Raw genomic sequence first — 23,468 nt, forward strand, 5'->3', positions numbered from 1 at the left:
GTCTTTTGTTCATTTACATCATCCCATGGAATGCCTCCTAGGTGGAAAATCTCTTGCTCTTGGGGGTCTGGGGGCTCCTTGTCTGGTGGGGAGTGGATGTGAACAGGTGAGCACGTGGGTGTGTAAGATGGATGTGTAGGTGGCGGTCGACCTCAGGGCTGTGAAAGAACTATGTGGGCTTTTGGGATGGGTAGACTGAGAGGGCTCCAGGAAGGCGCTGGGCCCATAGGAGGAGTTTTGAGTGAGGCTGGGAGGCAGGTGGGGTCAGACACTGGGCGACCTTGTAGATGTGGGGAAGCTTTCAGTTTTTATGTTGAGTGTAAGGGAGCCAGGAAGAGATTGAAGTTACCCAAATAGGAAGCGCTCACACTTACACTTTTGTAAGGCCTCTCTGGCTACCAGTGAGGGGGAGGAGGCGGGGCCGCTGCAGTGGGTGGGGGTGCTGGAGGCCTGGATCGCTGCTGGCGCAGGGTGTGGGGGGTGCAGGGTAGAGTGAGCCAGAGCGAGGTCCACAGCAAGTGACTGGGGGGGTGGGAGGAGCCCTGCACTGCAGAGTGACCGTAACTGGCCTCAGTCTCCCCAGGTAAAGGAAAGCTGTCTACACTGGGTTTCCCAGAGCTGGGTGTCCCCGAAGTGCCTGCAGGGTGGAGGGAGAGCCAGTGGGGCCCCACCTGAGGCTTATCATACGCCCGCTGCTCACCCCGCCAGCTCCAGTTACAAGACTACTATCCGTTTTATGGATTAGAGTCCTGGATAAGGTTCCATTTGAAGCAAGGTTCCTGCTGCTTGAAAAAATAAGCCCCTTGGGAGCCCTCGCCTCCGAGCTATCCGGGAACACCCTTGGGTCCCGTCCCTGTCTGAGAAGTGAGGGGCCATCAGGGCCAGCGCGGCCCTTAGTGTGGGCGAGCCAGTTGCTGGCGCTGGAGGCCCCCGACTTGGTTTCTGTTCAGCTCACCCCCTGCCTCTGGCCCCAGGTGGTGATGAAGGTGGTGCAGCTGCTGCCCGACGGGCACCGGGTGAAGAGGGAGGTGGACGCGGCACTGGACACGGTCAGCGAGACCATGACGCCCATGCACTACCACCTGCGGGAGATCATCATTTGCACCTTCCGCCAGGTGAGCCCCGGCCCGCGTGCCGTCCCCACGTGCACAGCCCAGGAGGGGCTGACCTGGGTGTGAGGTGGCTAGGGCGCCCCACGGGACCCACAGGGGCTCTCAGGCCCTTCTCCACCTCCGGGAGGTCAGGGTGATCCCTGCCCTGGAAGCACGCCCAGCCCTGACTTTCCCCGGCTGGATTCTGCGGTGCTCGGTGGGGTGTGTGCGGGGGTGAGGTTCAGAGGATTCGGCAGCTGCTGTGGCCCTGGGATCCGTCAGGCTGTGACTGCTCAGACGGAACACCCTGTCCTCGATCCCTGTGGTGCCAGGCATTCACCCTCCAGTTTCTGGGCCACGGGAGGCCCTGGGGGTCCTGGGCAGGAGGCAGGTGGGTGGATGGGTCCTGGGGAGCGGCTGTTTAATATCCGGCAGGAAAGCCATCCAGTGTTTTCACAGCTGATGCTGCCTGAGGGACTGAGCATTCAGTTATACAAATCAGAAGTTTTCTATAAAAGTCCAGATTTCATATAAAAATTCAGAATTTCAGCCGATTTAGAAAAAACAAGCCCTTTAGTAAACCGTGGTCCCAGGCACTCTCACATGTGGCCCAGCTGGTGCAGTCACATAACCCACGGGGGCTGCTCTGGCCCTCAGACTCGGGCCTCTGGTCTCTGTGTGGAGCATACTGACCTGTCTAATTCTGTTCCTCTCTGACCCAGTGAACTTGACTGTCTGCTGGGCAGAGGAGGGTGCTGGCGTGGGAGGGGACAATTGTGAAGGGAGAGGGAGCTTTGAGAAGACTGTGCCCCAAGTGAGTGAGCACCCCCATGGGTGCTGACCTGCGGTGGGGCAGCGGTCCCCAAGAAGGGGCGGCTCCGAGCCAGCCCCACGCTCAGCCTGCCCTGGGCACGCGTTGTGAATGGCTGATCCAGGCCAACCTTTGCTTAGGGTCACAGATCAGATCACGGATGGGGGAAAGGGTGTTTGGCTGGAGGCAGGCCACCTGGGGTCAGGTTATGCCCAGGGTCAGCGGTCAGTTGGAAGGGATACCGAATTTGGGGTGGGGAAAGTGGTTAAGGAGTTTCAGACTTTGCTGGGCTTTGAAAGATGGGAGATAGTTTTCCCCACGGCCAGCAGCTCCCTTTGGAGTTGCCTGTGGGTCTCCCTCCTGGCGGTCTGGTATCCTGCCACCAGGTGGCAGCAGTGAACCGAGAGCCTGAGTGCCTCCTGCTCAGGAGACGTTGAGAGAGCAGAGAACCAAGCTTCCACTTCTCTCTGTAGCTAGAGGCCTGAGTAGTAGGAAAGGAATGCCTAGCTCTGCTTCAAAATACCGACGGTCCCCTCCCGACGCTGACCACACTCAGTCAGAGTACCCCTCTTCACAGCCTCTTCCTTCTGGCCCTGCTGGCTCTTTGCTGCCTTCAGGCAATCCAGGGGTCCCCCCACCCCACCAAAGCTGATAGACCCTCCCTCCTCTGAGCTCTGCAGCCATGGATGCTCACTGTGGGGCACACAGAGGGTGCAGCAGGGGGCATCAGGAGGGCATGAGCCTCGGGGAGAGAGGAGAGGTCCCACAGAGCAGGCCTTGAACCGTCCTGATGTAAGGAGAGCCAGGGAGCATTGCTTCAGATGGGAGGGACTGCCTGTACAAAGGCCAGGAGCTGGAAAAGTGTAGAGAGTTCAGAGGTGGTGAAGGTGCTTCGGTGCCCACGAACAGAGTTGTGTTGGAAATTGTCAGAGATGAGATTGGACGGGTAAGCTGGCTCTGTTCTGTTGGCAGTGGGAGGGGAGGGTGGGGTGGCTGGGACTAAGTGCAGAAGATGCTCTGGCTGCTTTTGGAGTTTGGGGTGTTCTAATGGAAACAGAACCAGCAGAGGACTCTCGTTCCCTCCCCATAAGATCTGGCCACTTACCCCCATTCCAAAGGCCAGGATGGTGCCAACCTCTGCTGTGGGAAGAGGGGAACCCCTGAACCCCATCCCTGGTGTTGGTGATTGGGGGATAAGGGTCTGGGACAGAAGCAGGGTACAGAGTCATTCCCCAATGTGGCCACCAGGTGGCCCCAGTGAGCTGCGCTTGGGCTAAACTCTGAGAAGAGCTCAAGAGCTGAGGGGCCTGAGACACCCTCCAATTCAGTTCTTCTCACCCTGGCTGTACAATAGATTCACCTGGGAGCTTTAAAATAGGCCCATGCCTGAGCTCCATCCCCAGAGAGTCTGATTCAGTTGGTCTACTAGGGATGGGGGTGGCCAGGGCATGGATCTTTTCCTAAAGTAACAGGTAATTCTGAAGAGCAGTTGAGCGCTGCATACTCCAAGCCAGGGCCCTGAACTTTAGGAGGTTCCGGAGTACCTGGAGGATGTTAGATGCATGTTTCTGGGCCCAGCATGACCTTTGCTCCTGTAGGTCTGGGTGTCTAGCAAGCTCCTAGATGCTGCTGCTACTCCTGGGCAGGGGCCACAGGGGGGGTCTAACATGTCGTGTCTTGCCCTCTTGATCTCTCCTTTGCTTTTTTATATATATATATATATATATATATTTTTTTTTATTGAAGTATAGTTCACTTAAAACATTTCAGGGGCATAGCAAGGTGATTCAGTTATATATGTAATATATATATGTTTTCAGATTATTTCCCATTACAGGTTATTATAAGATATTGGCTATAGTTTCCTTGCTCTCTCCTTTTCATAACAGTTGTTTTGAGGTGTAACTCATACACCATACAAATCACTTATTTAAAGTGTGCAAGTCAATGGTTTTTATTGTATTCACAGGGTTTATAATCATGACCACAATCAAGTTTAGAGTATTTTCATCACCCTAAAAAGAAGCTTCCTGTACCCATTAGTTATCATTCCCCGATTTCCTCCCTTCCTCCAGCCCAAGGCAACCACCAGTCTGCTTTCCACCTCTGGGGATTCGCCTCTTCTGGACATTTCATATACTTGGAGTTATACAGTGTTTAGCCCTTTGTGACTGGCTTCTTTCACTGAGTGTAGTACTTTTGAGGTCTATTCGACTGTAACATGTATCAGTATTTCACTCCTTTTTGTGACTAAACCCTCTTCTTGTTGTATGGACAGATCCCATTTTGTCTCTCTCTTCATCAGTTGATGGGCATGGGCTGTTTCTGCTTTCTGGCTATCATGAATATAAAGCTGCTATGACATGCATTTGTGCGGACGTCTTTTGTAGGAGTGGAATTGCTGAGTCATAACTTTAGGTTCCATCTTTCAGGGAAACTGCCAGACTGTTTTCCAGAGTGTCTGTGCCATTTTATGCGCCCATCAGGGGTGTGTGTGAGGTTCCAGTGTACTGTATCCTCACTGTTACTGGTGATTGGCCTTTTTTTTTTAATTAAAAAAATTTTTTATTAATTTGGCCATACTGCATGGCTTGTGGGATCTTAGGTCCCCGATCAGGGACTGAACCCACATGTTCTGCAGTAAAAACATGAAGTCCTAACCACTGGACTACCAGGAAATTCCCTGGAAATTGTCCTTTTTGGTCTGTCTAGTCAAGGCTATGGTTTTTCTAGTGGTCATATATGGATGTAAGAGTTGGACTGTGAAGAAGGCTGACCACCGAAGAATTGATGCTTTTAACTGTGGCATTGGAGAAGACTCTTGAGAGTCCCTTGGACTGCAAGGAGATCCAACCAGTCCATCCTAAAGGCGATCAGTCCTGGGTATTCATTGGAAGGACTGATGTTGAAGCTGAAACTCCAATACTTTGGCCACCTCATGCAAAGAGTTGACTCATTGGAAAGGACCCTGATGCTGGGAGGGATTGGGGACAGGAGGAGAAGGGGATGACAGAGGATGAGATGGCTGGATGGCAACACCAACTCAATGGACATGAGTTTGAGTGAACTCCGGGAGTTGGTGATGGACAGGGAGGCCTGGTGTGCTGTGATTCATGGGGTCGCAAAGAATCGGACACTACTGAGCGACTGAACTGAACTGAACTGAACTGAACCCATGATAGCTGTGGTCCAGACGATTAGGTGGCTTCTTACCTGGTCACTGAGGACTTTTGTGGGTAAAATAGGACCTGAAGTCCTTGCCTCCTGTATGGGAGACTGTGTGTCTCTCTGCCCCTCTAGGAGGCAGTGACTGGGTGCTCTGGCAGAATGTGGAGTGATGGGTTTCCCTAAGGTCCCTGAGTGGGGGTCCAGCAGATCCAAGAGGAAGGGGAGGTGGGGTGCTCTTGCTGACAGAGTCAGTTGGGAAGAGGCAGGGAATCAGTTTGGGGAGTATTGCCATCTTAACAGTAGTCACTCTTCTAACCCATGAAAATGAGGTATTTTTCCCTTTACTTAGGTCTCTAATTTCTTACATGACGTAGTTTCCAGAGTGTAAGTTTTGTACTTGCTTTGCTAATTTTATTCCTAAGTGTGTTGTTATTTTTATGCTATTATAAATGGAATTGATTTCTTAATTTTATTTTTTAGTTTGTTTAATGCTACTGTATAGAAATACAACTGGTATTTATATATGGATCTTCTATTTTGCAATCTTGCAGGACATATTTTTTAGTTTTAATACTTTTTATTAGTGAATTTCCTTAAATTTTATGTATACAAGATCATGTCATCAGCAAATAGATACTTTTGTCTTTCCAATCTACATGCCTTTTATTAAATTTTCCCTGGCAAGGTCTTGATATACAATGTTGATTAGAAGTGGCAAGAACAGATATCTTTCTCGTTTCTGATCTTAAGAGGAAAGCTTTCTGTCTTTCACCATTAAGTATGATGTCAGCTGTGGGTTTTTCACAGATATCCTTTGTCAGACTGAAGAAGTTCCTCTGCATTCTTAGTTTATTGAGCGTGTTTTTTAATGAAGAGATGTTAACTTTTATCAAATGCCTTTTCTCTTTCCATTGAGATGATTCTTTGGCTTTTGCCCTTATTCTGTTGGTGGAGTGTATTATTGGAATTGATTTTTGGGTGTTAAACCGAGCTGGCCTCTGTGGGATAAATCCTTCTTGGTCATCTTGCATCTGTGGGATAAATCCTTCTTGGTCATGGTGTATGATCTTCTTTATGTCTTGCTGCATTTGGTTTGTTGAGGATTTTTGCATCAAATTCATAAAAGCTACTGATCTATAGTTTTCTTTTTCTATGATGTGTTTGTGTGGTTTGGCATCAGGTGATGCTGGCCTCATACAATGTTGTGTGTGTGTGTGTGTGTGTGTGTGAGTTGCTTAGTCATGTCCGACTCTGCGACTCTATGGACTGTAGCCTGCCAGTCTCCTCAGTCTGTGGGATTCTCCAGACAAGAATACTGGAGTGGGTTGCCATTTCCTTCTCCAGGGGATCTTCCTGACCCAGGGATCGAACCCAGGTCTCCCTCATTGCAGGCAGATTCTTTACCATCTGAGCCACCAGGGAAGCTACCCATACAGTGTTACCTTCTAACTTTTACAGACGGGGACACAGAAGCCTAGAGAGGGACAGAGGGCATCCCAAGTGTGTTAGTCAGCTTGGGCTGGCATACCAGAATCCCACAGACGGCATGGCGTAACCAAGAGAAATTTCCTGTCTCACGGTTCTGGCGGCTGGCAAGTTCCAGACCAAGATTCTGGCTGATCGGGTTTCTGGTGAGGCTCTCATCCTGGTTTCCATACAGCTGACTTCTCACTGTGCCCTCACATGGCCTGTGTGTGCCTGTGTGTGTGTGTGCGCGCGCGTGTGTGTGTGTGCAGAGATGGGGGAAGGCAGGAGGCTCTCTGGTCTCCTTTCTTATGAGGACACTAATCTCAGAGCCCATCTAATCATAGACTCCCAGAAGTGCTGTTGTAGAACAAAGACAGGACCTGAAGACCTTATTCCGTATTTCACACACCAGAGTAAACAAAGGGAAGGACCTTTCAAGGGTTGCCAATATGTGATGTTGTTAAATGTGTTCATTTTAAAGGAAGAAAGGAGCAAAAATGAAAACACCCAACTACTATCTAACATGGTTGGTGGTTTATAAAAGAAAGGCTATTTTAATACCAGAAAAGTAGAGTGAGTGTTCTCTGAATAGAGGACAGGCCTTGAAGAGATTTGTATGTCTGAATGCCTGTGGACTTGGGGAACTGGTCGTGAACCTAGATGTGGGACTTGCAGCTTTTGGCAACGAGGCTGCTGTTTACTTTGAAAGGCAGCATGCCTCCCCAGGGTCACCCTGCACCTGCCCTGGCCTGACTGGACCCAGAGTCCCTGTCCTGCCTGGGAGCAGGGCGACCTGAGCTGTCCCAGCGGCTTCCAGACTTGAAGGAGCATCTGGCCTCCTGTGTGTGTGTGTGTGTGTGTGTGTGTGTGTGTGCGCGTGCATGCACCCCGGAATGGACTTCCCTATGATCGTCGATCCCTGTGTGGACGGGAAGGAAGCAAGTTAGGTTGTCCTGGGTGGACTGGCGCAGGGAATGAGGATGTGGGAGCTGGAGGGAGCTGGGATCTGACCGGGCCACCTTCATCCTCTCTGGCCGCCTGTGTCCCCCACCTGCCAGACTGGATGTTGCTGCTTCCTGATAGGGCTGTGTGTGGGAATGGCAAGGGCACTGGAAGCACAGGGCTTGGGTGGTGCAAAGTGAATGCTCCAGAAAGGGAGCCCCAAGGATCTTTGTGGGGCAGCGTATCCTGTGATATTCTTCCTAGCTTTTACCCCCTGAACAGACTCTCAGATTTTAGTGCCACAGGGACTGAGAGAGCGTCTGACCACTTTGTTTACAGATGAATAGAGGAATGGGATGCCCAGGCTCCCACATGAGTTATCATAGGCAGAGCAGAGGTGAGAGGCAAAGACCCTCACTCCCAGCCCTGAGCCCCTCCCCTGATGCCGTAACCCCCTGGTCTTGGTCCTTGTTGCCCTAGTGGGCTGTGTGGGGCTTGCTGAGGCTCTAGAAGGCAGCTGTTCCCTCTCCCCTTTCCCCCGATGGACTGACTCCTCTGGAATTTGGCAGCTGTGTCTCACTTCTGGTACGTGGCTGTGTATTTAGATCCCTGCCCTCTGGTTTCAAGCTGGAAGCCCTGAGGTGCTCTCCAACGGAGACTGCAGTGTCTGCTCAGAGCAGGCCAGAGTGCTGTATGTATACGCTTGTTTGCCCAGTTAGAGCCCCAGAACCTCTGCCTGGCAATGGGTGTACCACCTACATCAGCTGTCCACGTGCCTGGCAACATTCCAGGTCCAGTCCACACTCCGCTCACCTCAAGGTTTCCTCCCAGGAGCCCACCACCTTGGGATTCTGAAACCCTCTGCAGCACATGGCTTCCTGCCCTGCACCCCAGAACCCTCAAACAGTGCATTTCCCTTCCCTGCCAGGTCCAACAGTCAGCTTACACCCTAATCACAAGCAAGTAAGAAAACAACTCCTGGAACTTGGCGAGTGCACTTCTGCCGGCAGTAAAACCATTTCAGGGCCCTCGGTGGAGACGAGCGGGAGGATGTGGAGGTCGCTGCTCTGTTGAGGATCAGGAGGGAGGGCTCAGAGCGTGTGTGAGTCTCCATCTGCACGGTGAGGTCACACAACAGTGATGAGGACTGTTTGTTGCTTTTTTGTGTGGTTATGGGAACGATATCAGAACATTACCCAGTCTCCCAGGAATGGTTTCACTTTGCCTTCTCTTTCTAGTCTTTTGTGCCTGTGCACATACCTCCTCTAACAGGAGGATCGTGATGTGTGCCCGGGCTGTTCACCTGGATGATGTTCTTGGATTGAAACGTGTACTCAGCACATTGCTTACTGAGTGCCTGTCGTGTGTCTGGGCATGGAATAGTGAGTGATGCTTCACTGAGATTACCTTCTAGTAGAACGAGGACAGGCTCATTAAGTAGTTGGGGCTCGTGGACTTTTTAGCCTGTCTGTTGAATACCCTTTATATCCCCATATGTAATGTCGGCGTGATAACGTGGTGGAGTGGGCATGTCCCAGCATCCCGTGCTCTTCCTGTGGAGGTGGCCCGTGAGGTTGCTCCCTGTTGTTCTCTGAGCAGGTGATGGTACCGTGGATCTTACAGCGTGTGCTGCTCTTTCATCCACGTGGCTTGGTTCTGTAGGCTGATTCTTAGAAGTAGGATTATTGACTGAATTGAAAAGTAGGAACTTACTTTTTGTAATTATTTTGGAAAATTTCAAAGTAGGGAGAATAATTCCATGAATGCTTGTGTTCCCAGCTTCAGGAGTCAAGACCAGTCTTATCCCATCTGGAGCCCTGCCAGTGCTGCCCACCATCCTCTCTGGATTCTTTTGAAGCAAGTCCTAGACTGAATGTTACTTTCTCTGAAATATTTCAGCATATACATTAGAGAAGGGATCTTTTAAAAAAAAGACTGTCATATGCCATTATCACATCTCAAACAATAGTGATTTCTCATCCTGCAATACCTAGTTGGTGGTAGATTTTCTTACTGGTCTCCCAAGGTCTTTCTACAGTTGTATCAGGACCCAAAAGATCCACACGTGGCCTTTAGCTGATGAGACCTCAAGTCTCAATGAACACAGAACATTTCCCCTCGTTTCCCCCCCTGAAGTGAATGTGATGAGGTAACCGGTTATCTTCCTGGGCGGCCCATAGTCTAGATCTTGTTGATTGCGCCGCAGGGTTTGGTTGAGCCTGTGTTGCAGTCCCTGTGCTTCCTGTAAACCTAGAGCTTTGGCTTGATCTGATTTGGCTTGGTGTTTGGCCGGCACAGTTGTGGGTGATGCTGGTGCTGCCGCGGGGCCCTGGAAGGTCCTGTGGTCTCTCTTGTGAGCTGGCAGCCTCTGGCGCTCATCTTCTGGATCCCTTATTTTATTCAGGGTTTACAAAGCGGTGATATCTTGGCTCCCTCACTCCCTCTGCATTGACTGATTGCAGTGCTTCCAGAAAGGGACTCCCCCCAAATGCTGTGAGGACACGAAGGCAGGGCCAGTGCTTGCTTTCCCCTAGATTTGCCATTCCCGGAGAAGCTTTGGGAGGTGCTTCTCTGAAGCCGAAGGGAGGGACTTGGTGAGCCCTAATGTTCCTGCAGACTCGGATGGCACTGGAGTCTGTGTCGAGGGTCTGAGGCTGACTAGGTGGGGGTGGTCTGAGAGAGGGGAGGTGGATGGGAGGCTGGGAGTTGCTGGCGGTGGGAAGACCCAGGCCTCATGTGTCCTTGGCCATCGGGGAGGTATCCTTGCCAAGCTGACTGTACATTCTCACATCCATGGTCTGGCTCAGTCTTCACTGTGTGGCTGTGCCTGGCCAAGGCAGCCTGTAACATTACCTCCATTTGAGGAGGGGAGGCACTGGGCTTGCCCAAGAGCACACAGCTGGTAGATGACAGCGGGAGAGGGCGAGACCTCAGCCCCTGACTCCCAGGTCAGGCCCTGGCCGCTGTGCTGCACTGCTGCCCGAGGAGGAGAAGGCACCATTTCCCCTCCCTTGCCCACCTCCAGCCCCACTGGGAGAACAGTACCACCTGGAAACCATGGCCCAGCCTGAGCAGGGGAAGGAGGCCAGAAGACAAGAACTCATCTCAGACTCAGGTCACGGCTACAGAAGGGCGTGGGACCAAACCTGCACACACGTTTTCCGTAGAGACAGACCTTCCCTGGTGCAGCAGCCTGGGTCCCTCTTTCCACTGAGGCCTGCCGCAGGCTGCCAGGCCTCTGGGCTGCAGCTTGTGATGCCTCCTCCATTCCAGAGTGTCAGTGAGATTGGGTCTGGGCCCGATCACCCCACTTACGTGAAGGGGCCAGAATGCTCAGGGTGTTTAAAAGAAAATACCTCAGACAGAAAAATGAACGAGAAAATCCTTTGAACTAAGGCACTCCATGAAGTTGGGGTAGAGGTGAGAAGGCTGGGCCCCTGACTGAGGAGAATCCAAGATGGCCACCAGCCCGCAGTGGTGACACCATCTGGTGAATGAGTTGTTTCCTGCTGGGTCTGGAAAGGGAAAATATTTGTGACAGAAACCAAGGTCAGGGCTCCTGCAGGAAGTCCTGTTAGAATCATCAGTGCCAGGGGTACTTTTCCTTAGCCTTGGCTAGGGATGCTAATTCTGTATTGGTTCTGTGTTTGAAGCAGTATGGTGTGTCTCTCTTTCCTTCAGAAAGAGGCTGAGGAAAATCTGAGGTGAAGGTAGCCACAGAGGGAGACGTAAAACATCCCTTGGTCTCAAATTGAGGTTTGTTTTATAGACTGATGCTTTAACTCTGAGCTGTTCCTTTTGAGTTTTCAGAGAACTTCCCTCTCTTTCTTTGGGTCCACAGAACAGCTGGTGAGGAGGCGTGGGTGGGTTTTATTAGACCCATTTTCCTGAGGGAGACACTGAGGCCTAATGAAGTTTTGTGACCAGCTGAAGGCAGGATCAGAACCTGTCTCCCAACTCCTCGGCCCATATTCCTTTCCCTCACTGCCACAACCCAGGGAACAGTTCTCTTGTGGCAGAATTAAAGGATTGGCAAGGAAGCCACCAGCCCTTCCTGGATGCACCACCCTGGGTTGCTAAGAGGTCAGAGAGGTCCAGCTCAGTGCCCCAAGGACTAAGATTATTTTTTAAGAAAAATGTAGCGAGACAGCTCTGGCCCTGACCCCCACATAGGGTCTCTCTCAGTCTCTCCAAAACTCTGGCTTGGCCAGAGTTGTTCCTTGGAGACCTCGTTCTGGTGGGTAAAATGTCTCAGGTCGTGCAGTTAGAGCAGTCCTGGAGTGCTGTGAGTTGTCACGTAAAGCATGTCAGAAGGATCCTTCCTGAGGCTCTTTTAACGTCGGCCCAAAATAGGGCCAGTGGATTGGTGAGCAGCTTTCAGATGGGGTGGGTGTTTGTGGGTCTGTGTGTTAACGTGAATGTATGAATGAGCGTGAGTAGGCTCATGTTCTCAGTCTGAGACCTCCTTAGCTTTTCCTTCTTTCCTATCATATGGCTGAGCTGGAACTGCTTCCATCCTCTGGGCGTACTTGCCTGGTTTCTTCAACAGCGTCCATCCAGTGAGCACGGATGGTGTGCCAGGCCTGGTTTTCGAGCAGGCACCATCAGACTTGGGGTTTTCAGTGGTTTAGAAGGGGTTCACCTCTCAACCCCAGCATATTCCCCGCTCGCCTGATACCCAGCCTGTGTGCTCACAGCTGTTGTTGTCAAGTTTGTGATTGTCACTGAAGTAGACTCTTTCTGCTGATCGTCTCTGTTCCATGCACAAGGGCTCACCCTGAAACCCTGACTCAGACCCTGCCTGGCTCGAGCAGGGCTCCATGAATGTCTGCCCGTAAGTGGATGGAAGGGAGACGAGGGACTAGTCACTGTGTGATTAAACAGGAAACTGGCCCCCACCATCTCTGTACCTTTTGGTTCTTTGTCCTCATTGTTGGTCTCCAGGAGAGGGCGCTCTTCTCCAGTGACTGACAGAGCCCTAGTGGGGGTTGGTAAGCTGGGTGTTAGCCCAGGCTGTGCTGGTAACTTCTGGTGCAACCATGGGCCCATCACTTTGACCTGCCTGGATCTGTGTTTTTCCATCTATCACTTGGGTTCACTGCTGCCGCCCGGCCTGCTTTGAGGGGTGGTGGTGAGCACCAGCCTGGGTACGGGTGATGTGGGAGTGGGCTGTGGGGTAGCTGGGACACCAGGCAGACTCCCTGGGTCATGTGCAGGGACAGTGGGCTCCTGAGGCTGGCACCGTATCTGGTTGGCCCTGAATCCCAGAGCCTGGCCTCCGGGTGACAGCGTTTGTTGGATAAACAGCACACAGAGAAGCCCATGGTGCCAAGTTTAGCTCCTTCATGCTTTGAAAGTGCTGATCCAAATATGACATCTTCAGAAAGCCAGTTACCCACGTCTGGGCTGAGGGCCTAATCCCTCTTGGGGATTAGGTGTGGAAAGCTTCCTTGGGCTTCAGGCCCCTCTTTCCCACAGGCCTGAGGATGGAGTCTGTAGGGACTCATGTGGAGCCTCCAAGGAGAGGGTAGCATTGACCTTTGAGAAGGAGGGTGGGGTCTGAATTCGGGAACCCTGCCCCTTAGGAACTGCCATCTTTTTTTTTTTTTTTTTGATATTTTGGCTGCGTATTTCGGCATGTGGGATCTTAGTTCCCTGACCAGGGATTGAACCCATGTCCCCTGCATTGGAAGCTTGGAGTCTTAACCACTGGCCCACCAGGGAAGTCCAGAAACTGACCATCTTTGAGTGCTGTCAGTCTCCTGACCAGCTGAACCCTGCTTCAACTGGAGAGCAGTGGTAACCAGAGGAGGGCTTGTTCTTGGGGAGCAGGCAGGGAGAGGGCAGCAGGGGGCTCCAGTAATGGTTCCATGATCTTTCAGGCTTTCTCTGGTGCTGTGGGGAGAAGAGACGGCAGGGACGGGGGTGAGGGCAGCGGCAGGGAGGCCAGGCAGGAGCTGTCCCTGAGATGTGATGGCTTTACTGGAGCATGAGAGGTGGGTAGCTTCTGGGGGTGTGTTGATGTAGAGTCGGTGGGATTCTCTGATTGATTGGATGTGGGGCTGAGACCCACTGACTCATTAGAAAAGACCCCGATGCTGGGAAAGATTGAGGGCAGAAGAAGAGGGTGACAGAGGATGAGGTGGTTGGATGGCATCACCAACTCAATGGACGTGAACTTGGGCAAACTCTGGGAGATGGTGAGGGACCAGGAAGCCTGGCGTGCTGCAGTCCATGGGGTCTTGAAGAGTCAGACATGACTTGGTGACTGAACTGAACAAAACTGGGGCTGAGAAAGGGAGAGGTCGAGGAGGAATGTCAAGTTCGGGCCTGAGCAGCAGGAAGGATGGAGTTTCCTCTAAGAGGGCAAGTTATGGGCAGGTCAGATTTGGGGAGGGCTCCCAAGGTCCGTTTGGGGTGCGGGTAGAATTTGTGGAGTCTGAACTGTATCCATGTGGAGCTCATGAGCAGCAGTTGCACGTCTGAGTCCCGATGCAGGTGTGTGTGTGGGAGTCCGCAGGGTCCTGCCTGTACTCTCGGTCCTAGGTGACACTGAAAGGGTGACATGACCTGGGAAGTGAGTGTCCATTGACTAGTCAGGCACCCTCTGCACACCGGGTCCTGTTCAGACACTTGGGGCTGTGGTGGGGAGGCAGAGATGGAAACCTGCTTATAATTTGACATCTGCCCCAGCTTATCATTGTCTTGAGGAGACCAGTCATGCCTTGGAGAAGCAGTCAGAAACCTTCATGATGGGACTTTGCTGGTGGCCTAGTGGTTAAGACTCTGAGCTCCCAATGAAGGGGGCATGGATTCAATCAACCCCTGGTCTGAGAACTAAGATCCCGCATGTCGTATGACATGGCCTAAGGAAAAAAGAAAAAGAAACCCTCATGATGGAATGTATTGTAGTAGTTAATGAATTGGTGCAGAGAATGGGAGCCAAGAAGGGCAGGTTGTGGGACTGGATGGTTCAGAGCCTTGGGAGAACAGGGGCTTGTCCAGGGCCTGGAGGGACAAGATGAACATCACCTGGCCGGGTGAAGGGAGAGAGCATTCCAGACAGGAGGAAGAAAGAAGGTAAAAGTACAGCTCCAAGAGTGAGGCAGGGAGTGGTTGAACTCAAATGTGGTGAAGGGGGCTAGGGTGCTGGTAGGAAAGCTGGAGTTTTGGAATTCATGTCCCAGCTTAGAACTCTGCGACCTTGCTGAGCCCCATCTGCAACATGAGATGACCCTCCTCCCTCATGGGGTCGCTGGAGGGCATATCAGAATCTCATCATCAGGTCTGCATGAACGTGCTCAACCTGGTACCTGCACCCAGGGGCCCTGTAGCCTCTGTGGGGCTCTCCCAGGTGGTCCAGCAAGCAGCAGAGCTTCAGGGGAGCCACTGCAGGCGCTGCTGGGCCCGTGCTGATGCTGGGTAGAATGGAGGCGGGAGAATCCTGACCTCCCCAGCGCCTGGGCCACCTTTCCCGGGCCCTGTCTATTTTAGTGTTCAGTCCCCAATGGGACGAGGAAGCCTTTGCTCTGCCACAGCTAATGACAGCCTGGCCTGCCAGGCCACTTGAAAACAGCCACTATTTTCATCTACTGGAGGCGGCTGGCCTGTCTTCCTCTCCAGACAGTGCTGACACGGGGTGATTTTGAGGAAACCAGGGCTTTGCTAGGAAGGTGGGTCATTGTCTCAAATCATAGACTGTGGTCTGGCAGGATGCACCTAAGGAACCTTCCGGCGGGTGTCAGGCGTCACCTTGACCTGGTGGTCTGAATTTAGAGATAATTCTACCCTACCTTGCCAGTAGGACTTGGAAGGAATCACTTGACCTCTCCACCCCAGATGGTCCTCAGAATCCTTGCTGGAGTTTCAGGGCACAGCAGGATTATGTCCCCCCCCCCCCAAGCTGCAGGGGGTGCCAAGAGGATAAGGGCTGGTGTGGCTGTGCCCCTGGGCTGAGCCCAGAGCTGGGGCCTCTTCACACCCCAGGACCTTACTTCTGAGTGCTCGAAAGTAGTTTTCAGTGGCTCTCACCTGATGGGACAGTGGATGAACTCCTTTCCTTCTCTCTAAGAAACTGTATTGAACTAGGCTTCTGGCCTTTGGATGGAGATTGGGGAGCAGGGTAAGGGATGGGGTGGTGGATGCCCAGTGCTTCTCAGCATGACATATTCATCCTTAGAGACAGGCAGAATTGTGCTGTGTTGGCCACAGTTGGTATTTAGGTAAAATTTTTTTTTTTAATTTTTGGTTCACTGCTTAATTTCTAAACAAAAGGTTTTTTTTTTGAGCACTTGGTTGCCTGATTCCTAGAACAACAGGCATCCTGGCCTGACCCTGCCCAGTCATCTTCCCAAGGCAGCAGCCATGGGGCCATTCCCACCCTCACATCCGCCGGAAACCTTCACCGGCTCCTCTGTCTGTAGGGTCTGGGCCTCCCCTGGCTCTAGGTCCCCTGCTGCTACAAACCCCTCCCCACTCCCTCCATTGAACCCACCTCACTCTTTGACCCTTGCCTCTCCTCTCAGGACACCTTCCTGCCCCCTTCTTCCTAATGCACCTCAAATCCTCCTTCTCCCAGAGCCCCTTCCTCTTCCAGCCACCCGTCTTGTCCCGATCCTGCCATCCGGCTGCTCTGGGTGTTTGCCGATTGTCCTTCGCCTCCCCCAGACCACAGGCATCTCCGCGGGCAGGGCCTGTTTGTGCCCCACCTTTGTGCTGGGCCCCCACCCCCTGTTCCATGAATGGTTGGACCCATGTGGCTCCCCAGGGCTTATAGGTGTTTCCTCGTACCATACTTTACTGAGCTATCTGACCCCAGGCGATGTGAGGCTGAGAGTTTAAATGGCAGAACTGGGACCAGAACCCAGTCCCATCTCCCAGGGAGTCAAGGCATTGGCCGTGGTCCCCTCACCCCAGGGGGGCCCCACTCACTGTCTGCCTTCCATCCCTGCTCCGTTCGCAAGGCTCCAGAGGTGCTTCTGGAAGGTAATGGGAGGGGCCAGCTGTGCAAGTGAGCGTCCACTCCCGACCCTGGAGCAATGATGACAGAGGCCCCAAAGGCCGAATCACCCGAGGCAGAGGTGGGAGGGGCCACAGGCCCCGCGAGCCTGTCTGCTGCAGCTCACTGTTCAGGGTGCTGTGGGTTGTGTCACGTCTGGGGTAAGGGCCCGCCTGGGAGCCTTCCTGAAGGAGACGCATGAGACTGACATTGTGTGCCTGTGTGGGAAGGCTTCCAGCTGTGGCCCAGCTGTTAGGAGACCGCCCTTCCTGGTTCCTGGGGGCTGGGAGTCATCTATGCCCTCCCCTGGGTGCTCCTGGTGCCTGAAGGTACAGCCGCTATGCCGCACCCTCTTCCTGGAGTAGAGAGGGCTGCTGTGGGCCCTGGATGGTGGCCAGGCCTGGAATGGGTGCGAGGTGAGGTGTGGCGTTCAGTCCTTGGGGCTCCCCCTGGGTGGCGATCCATCTGTGGTGGGCTGAAGGGACACGCTCAGGTGTTGGGGTGGACACCCTACAGTGGGGGAGCTGGCCCTGTTTGTCCTGGGCCTGTGCCCCCAGCTGCCCACCGACCCCCATGCTGAGGAGAACCTGGAGAGGCCCCCGAGTAAGCCTCCTTCCTCCTGAGCATCAGTCTCCTGTGAGTCCTTCATTAACAGGTCACCCCTAGTCTCAGACCTTCAGTGGCTCCCCAGTGCTGAAGCCTCAGCCCTAGCTCCGTAGATGCCCAGGGAACTTTTCACAATCCAAAGCCCAGGCCCAGCCTGTGGAGATGCTCGTCTGGTCTGGGGTGGGGCCCAGCCATCTGCATGCAGGGCAGCTGATTAGAGGGTGGCCGTCTCAGCCCAGGGCTGCTGCCAGTGGGTGCCAACCCACCCCTTCGCACCCTCCTTCCAGCCAAGCTGGCCCCTTCCTGATGCCCACCTGCCTCGCACCACCCTCACCTCTGTCTTCCCCTTCTGCTGCTTACTGTCCATCGGAGTCCACGGAAGCCCTCACGGTCCAGCTGCATCCACACTCTCTGGGAAGCTCTTTAATCCCCTGGCTGTCTCTTTTCCCCTTAGCAGGGACCTCGTGCTCTTCTCCTAGAATGTGCTCGGGGGTCACTCTTTGAAAGGGTCTGTGTCCCATTCCAGCCTCTTCCTTCCCTGAAGCGCTGCACCTCTTGCTAATTCTGTTTCTGTGGTCTTTCTATGACCTGTCGCCAGCCTTGGAGAGAGTGTGTGTGTGAGAGAGATTTTGTTTGTGTGTGTGTATGTATGCAGTGTGTGTGTGACTCTGGTTGTGTGGGGTGTGTGAATGAGGGTATGTGGTATGTGAGTGAGGTATTTGTGAGTGTATACATATATGTGTATGAGTATGGGTGTGGTGTGTACAATTGTGAGAGTCTGTGAGTGGGATGTGTGTTGAGTGTGTGATTATGAGAGTCTGAGTGTGTGTGGAGTATGTGAGTGGCGTGTTTGTATATCTGTAGAGTGTGTATAGTGTATATATGATTGTGAGAGTCCGTGAGTGTGTGTGGTATGTGTGGCTGGGTGCATGTGGTGTGTGAGAGGGGTGTGTATGTATGAGTATATGTGTGTTGTGTGTGATTGTGAGGATCTGTGTGTGGTGTGTATATGAGAATGTGGTGTGTGAGTGGGGTGTGTGCATGAGTGTATGTGTGGTGTGTGTGATTATGAGAGTCTGTAGGTGTGGAGTATGTGAGTGGTGTGTTTGTATATGTGTAAAGTGTGTGTGGAGTGTATGGTGTATATGACTGAGAGTCTGAGTGTGTGTGGTGTGTGATTGTGAGGCTCTGTGACTGTGTGGTGTGTGTTTGTGAGATTAAGATGTGTGTACATGTGTAGAGTGTGTGTGGTAATGTGTGCATGAGTGTATGTGGTGTGTGTGATTGTGAGGCTCTGTGACTGTGTGTGGGGTGTGTGACTGAGTACCTCTGGGGTATGTGTGAGTGTGTGGTGTATGTGATTGTGTGTGGCGTTTGTGAGGATGGGGCATGTGTACATGTGTAGAGTGTGTGTATGTGTGAGGATAGGGTGTGTGTACATGTGTATGGTGTGTGTGGTGGGGCATATGTACATGTGTAGAGCATGTGTGTGAGTGTGGGACATGTGTACATGTATAGTACATGTGGTGTGAGTATGGGGCATGTGTACATGTGTAGAGCGTGTGGTGTGTGTGTGATGGGGCATGTGTACATGTGTAGAGTATGTGTGGTGTGTTTATGAGTGTGGGATGTGTGTACATGTGTGGAGTGTGTGTGGGTGTGTGGTGTGTGTACATGTGTAGAGCGTGTATGGTGTGAGGATGGGGTGTGTGTACATGTGTAGAATGTGTGGTGTGTGTGGGGGGCATGTGTACCTGTGTGGAGCATGTGTGGTGTGTGTGTGAGTGTGGGGCGTGTGTGCCTGTGTGGAGCATGTGTGGTGTGTGTGGTGTGTGAGTGGGGGGCGTGTGTGCCTGTGTGGTGTGTGAGTGGGGGGCGTGTATGCCTGTGTGGTGTGTGTGGTGGGGGGGGCGTGTGTGCCTGTGTGGAGTGTGTGTGGTATGTGTGGTGTGTGTGTGTGGCATGTGTGCCTGTGTAGAGCGTGTGTGGTGTGTGTGTGAGTGTGGGGCGTGTGTGCCTGTGTAGAGCATGTGTGGTGTGTGTGTGTGTGGCGTGTGTGCCTGTGTGGAGCGTGTGTGGTGTGTGTGTGTGGGTGTGCAGTGTGCTGGGGTGGGGATGAGGTCCATTCTGACCCCCGTCCCGTGCTGTCCGTCCTGCAGGCGAAAGCGGCCAAGTCGGAGCAGGAGGCCCGGAGGCTGCGGCTGCGGAGCCTGCAGTACCTGGAGCGCTACGTCTGCCTGGTGCTCTTCAGCGCCTACCTGCACCTGGAGAAGGCCGGCTCCTGGCAGAGGCCCTTCAGCGCCTGGATGCGGGAGGTGAGGGCGGGTCCTCCCTGCGGCCGAGCTTGTGTCTGCTCACTCGGGTCCAGCCGGCGCCTGCGCTGGCAGGCCGTGAGCGGGGGATGCGGAGGATGCAGACAGAGCCGGGCGGGGGCTGGGCTGGGCCCCTGCGCCCTGCGTCCCCGGGGCAACGTCGCCTGGGTGCTTCACGCCCACCGCCGTGTTCATCCCTCACCTGCGCCCTCTGGCTTCCCGCTCCCCTGCCGCCTTCCAGCCATGACCGTGGGCAAGGCGCGTAGCCGCTCCGGGCTTCCGTCCTCAGTCACCACGGAAGTACTGTGGGCACAGTGGGTGCCCCCTCAGGAGGCCGCGGCGGGGATTCTGTGAGAGTCGCGCACGGCCGTCTGCCCCAGCTCGCGTCAGCCCGCCTGCCTCCCGTGGCCGCTGGACGCTCCTGCTCTAGAGGAGGGGTCTGGGCGCAGAGGGGTTCAGTGCCGTGTCCATAGTCAGCGCTAGAGCAGTTGGTTGGCTCCAGAGTCCACCATTTCCGGCCTGGGACAGACATATCCCCTGCCACCTCCTCCCTCCCCTCTGCTTGGCTCTTCCCGGCTTGGCTAGTTTTAGAGGCAGAGGGGCCACCTCGGCTCCTCTAGGGTAGGAGAAAGGTCTCCCTTCCTGCTTGGCAGAGTGGCCTGTAATTACCCCTCCACTGGGACGCTGGCCCCTGCTGACCTCACCGGCCTGTCCTGGTGGTTGCCATCTGGGCTCCAGGCTGGAATTAGCTCCTGTGGGCAGGGTGGACGGGAAGGCGGGAGTGACAGGTGTAGGAAGGGTGTGGGGCTTCAGAAGGTGTGCAGGTGGGGTCAGAGCTGCGAGGGGACAGAGGCTGGGAGGCCACTGCAGGGCCCGGTGCCAGGACGGGTGGCTGCTGGGGGTTTGTGCCGAAGACAGGCCTTCAGGTAGTCCTGATGTGGGGGTGGGTCACACCAAGGTCACAGTGGGGCCACCCTCTTGAGGAGGCCTGGGCTCAGCTTCCTCTTGGCAGTAGTAGGGGACCTAGGACACTTCTGCTAGGAGAGCTGAAATAGGGGGAAGGAGCTTGATCCTCTCCCCAGCTGAAGCTGGGTGGAGGGTCGTGGGAGATGTCAAGGTTCTAGCCTCAGGGGATGAGCAGAGGGGCAGGGGGTGAAGGTTGCCTGGGGATGTTAGTTTGGAGTGGAGCCTACATCCTCCCCATCCCCAGGATGGTGGAGAGAGAAGAAGGCTGGTCATTGAGTGGTTTGAGTCCAGGGCCAGGGCCTGGGCCCTATGGCTGTATGGAGAGTATCTAGGGAGGCCTCAGTCAACCTGCCTGAGCTGAGGCCCTTGGTGGGCCTGCCGGGTCCACAGTCGGAACTCATGGCAAAAGGGCTCTTGCCGGCTGCTGCTTCCACGCTGGCTTCCCCAGCGCTCCCCGCAGGCCCAGCTGTAACACCAGGAGCAGCTGGGCTTGTGCTCCTGAGTGTGCCCGTGGGAGCATCGGGGCTGAAGGCATGGGGCGTGCTTGGCCTCCCCCTCTGCTCTCCGCTTCCTACCTGCCCTTACTGCCTGCCGAGCACTTTCTGTGCAGCGCAGCACTCCACGCTGTGCTCTGCCATCACAAGGAAACGGAAGCTCGGAGTAGTTAATCGGAATCAAGATGCAAACTTGTGCAGGTTGCTGAGCTGGTGGGAGGCAGTGCTGGGTCCCAGACTCACACATGTGTCAGTGGAGCCCGGTGAGAGGTGTGACAGAGGAGGGCACGGGACCCGAATGACGCCCTCCCTCCCCTTGAGCAAACTCTCCTGTCCTCCCCAGGTGGCAGCAAAGGCCGGCGTCTACGAGATCCTCAACCAGCTGGGCTTCCCCGAGCTCGAGAGCACGGAGGACCAGCCCTTCTCGAGGCTGCGCTGCCGGTGGCAGGAGCAGAACCGTGGCCCCGAGCTCTCCGCAGCAGGGGACTTCCTGTAGGAAGGGGGCTTCCTGTGGGACGCGCTCCCCCTGCCCCTGTTATCACCGCCTCCCGCAGGCCACCTCCCTCCCCATGTGGTCTCGGGGTACCCGATGCTCTTTGGTGGCAGTGGCCCTGAGAAACGACTCCTCGGCTTCCCAGAGACCAGGGTGGGTGGGGATCCCCTTTTTGAAAGAGTTGTTAAAGGATAGTTGGCCACAGTGATGCCTTGTGAATGGCCGCTCCTGGAGGGCCTGCAGGAAGGTCCGGTGTGGCATCAGCTCTCCAAGGCGCTCACTCCCCAAGTTGCCAAGTCAAACCTCTCGCCATTTCTGTCCTCCCCTCTGCCCTGAGCAGTTCTGATGGCCCCTGGCCTAGAGCAGTCCTGGCCAGTGTTGGTTCCTTCCCTGCAGCTCTCCCACGTGGCTTCTCCCCTTTTGCTGCCTGAGTGTTGCCCTGGTGGCCCTGGGCTCTCTGGGAGATGGGCCCTGGGAGATGGACTTTGCTCTGGCTAGATTTGTTACCTTAAAGGCAGTTTTCCGCAGTGTTCTTGCCTCTCATTCCTTGTCTCAACCTCAAGACATGAGGAAAGAGAACCACATTCCGTGCGGGTTCAGTGGAGGCCTCTGCCCCTCCTGCCTTTGCCTGCTCCCCTCCCCTGGGCTGGCAGGACTGTAGAGGTTTCCATGGAGCTGAAAACAAAAGGGAATCCGTCTTAGAGTTGGAAGGGGCAAGAAAGAGCTCCCAGAGGTGCATGCCGCCCTGTGGGAGAGGCCTGCTCCTTTTCCCTGGAAGCATGGGGGGGAGGTTTGGGGAAGCACCTCCTCCCTGCTCTGCCTGGCCCCCCAACAGTGGTCTGAGCCCCCACCTGGTGTGGCAGGAGCCATGGGGACTCCTGGGTGACCCTGAGTGAGCAGTGGGGTGTGTGAGAGTGGGCCAGGGATGGCACAAGGGGGCACGTGGATTGCAGGCCATCCTCACTGAGCACCCTCAAGTTGCTTTGTGATGGGAACAGAAGAGGCCAAGGCCTGCCGAGTTGGCAGCTGCTGGGACCAACTCTGTGTGGATGGTGGGAAGGTTGCTCAGAGAGGTAGGCGGCTGTTGAGCTGAGCCTGTGGCTCTCCCTCCGGGGACTGGTCTCCCCCTAAAATGCAGGGGCTGAATGGTGTGGACTCTGTCCCCCTGGCCTGGCTCATTGGGGCCAGGCAGGCCTCTTTTGGTTGGACACCAGCACTTGGGCAGAAAAACAGATGATGTATCACCGGTCGTGGTATTTTGAAAAGGTGGATGAGGCCAAAGTTGTTCATATCTACTTAGTATTGGAAAATTTATGACCATTTTGGCTGAATTCTTTTGCAAATCTACTGTATGTCTTTTCACTACCTTTTTAGATTTGTTGTTTTTGGTTTTTATTTTTGCATGTAGTAAAAAGTGTTAATTTCTCTGCAGACAAGGTCTAGATGAGGGGTCAGAGATCAGGGCTGAACTGGGAGGGATCCTTTGCGTTCTCATAGTTGGCCCTGACTTTCAGCTGTGCTGGGATTACTCGCTGGTCACATCACCTCTCTGCCTCAGTTTCCCCATCTGTAAAATGGGAGAATAATACTTGCCTACCTACCTCACAGGGGTGTTGTGAGGATTCATTTGTGATTTTTTTTTAACAGATCTTTTGAGCATTAAAAATGGCTAAATGTGAAGTGTGCTTGGCTGCCAATGTCTTTAGTGTGGGGCAGGTATTACAGAACTGGTACCAGCTGAGGTCCCTGTTCCCTCAGAGTAGGGTGGGAGGGCAGGGTGAGCCAAGAGCACCTGCCCTTTGTGCACCTGACTCTCAGAGAAGGTGGGTTTTCCTGGACATCATTCTCTTTCCTTCACATCCCCAATCATGTATGACCATCTCATTCTGGATGCCCAGGGCTGACGTGCTGAGGAGCCCCTCCTTGAAGAAAGTAATGTAACAGGCTAATTCACACTAAAGTGTGAAGGACTGTTATATTTAGGGAGATGGAGCAAAATTGAATTTCATGGGCTATGAAGCAGACTGAAAGCAGGGTGATCCTCAACTTCTACTTCCTTTTCTCATCCCTGCAGACTTTTCTTGGTCCCTTTAGGCCCCTCAAAGGCTCAAACACATTTG

The 23,468-nt window shown here is 53.9% G+C and overlaps 1 protein-coding gene across 7 annotated transcripts in view; it reads left to right on the top strand.

The window, feature by feature from the left end:
* PALD1 (phosphatase domain containing paladin 1) overlaps positions 1 to 23,028 on the top strand; it is an 88,000-nt gene extending 64,972 nt beyond the window's left edge. For 6 of the 7 annotated variants that reach the window (XM_069572570.1, XM_069572566.1, XM_069572567.1 and 3 more), the window contains 3 exons: positions 975 to 1,115; positions 19,243 to 19,398; positions 21,199 to 23,028. In XM_069572570.1, the coding sequence (XP_069428671.1) occupies positions 975 to 1,115; positions 19,243 to 19,398; positions 21,199 to 21,351 (450 nt within the window). In that variant the 3' untranslated portion in view covers positions 21,352 to 23,028. Of the gene's footprint in view, positions 1 to 974; positions 1,116 to 6,528; positions 6,702 to 19,242; positions 19,399 to 21,198 lie in introns of all 7 variants that reach the window. The other variant, XR_011253142.1, reaches the window with a different exon arrangement.
* Positions 23,029 to 23,468: the final 440 nt, after the last annotated feature.

This window comes from Ovis canadensis, chromosome 25 (genome assembly GCF_042477335.2).
Source record: "Ovis canadensis isolate MfBH-ARS-UI-01 breed Bighorn chromosome 25, ARS-UI_OviCan_v2, whole genome shotgun sequence".
Taxonomy (NCBI): Eukaryota; Metazoa; Chordata; class Mammalia; order Artiodactyla; family Bovidae; genus Ovis; species Ovis canadensis.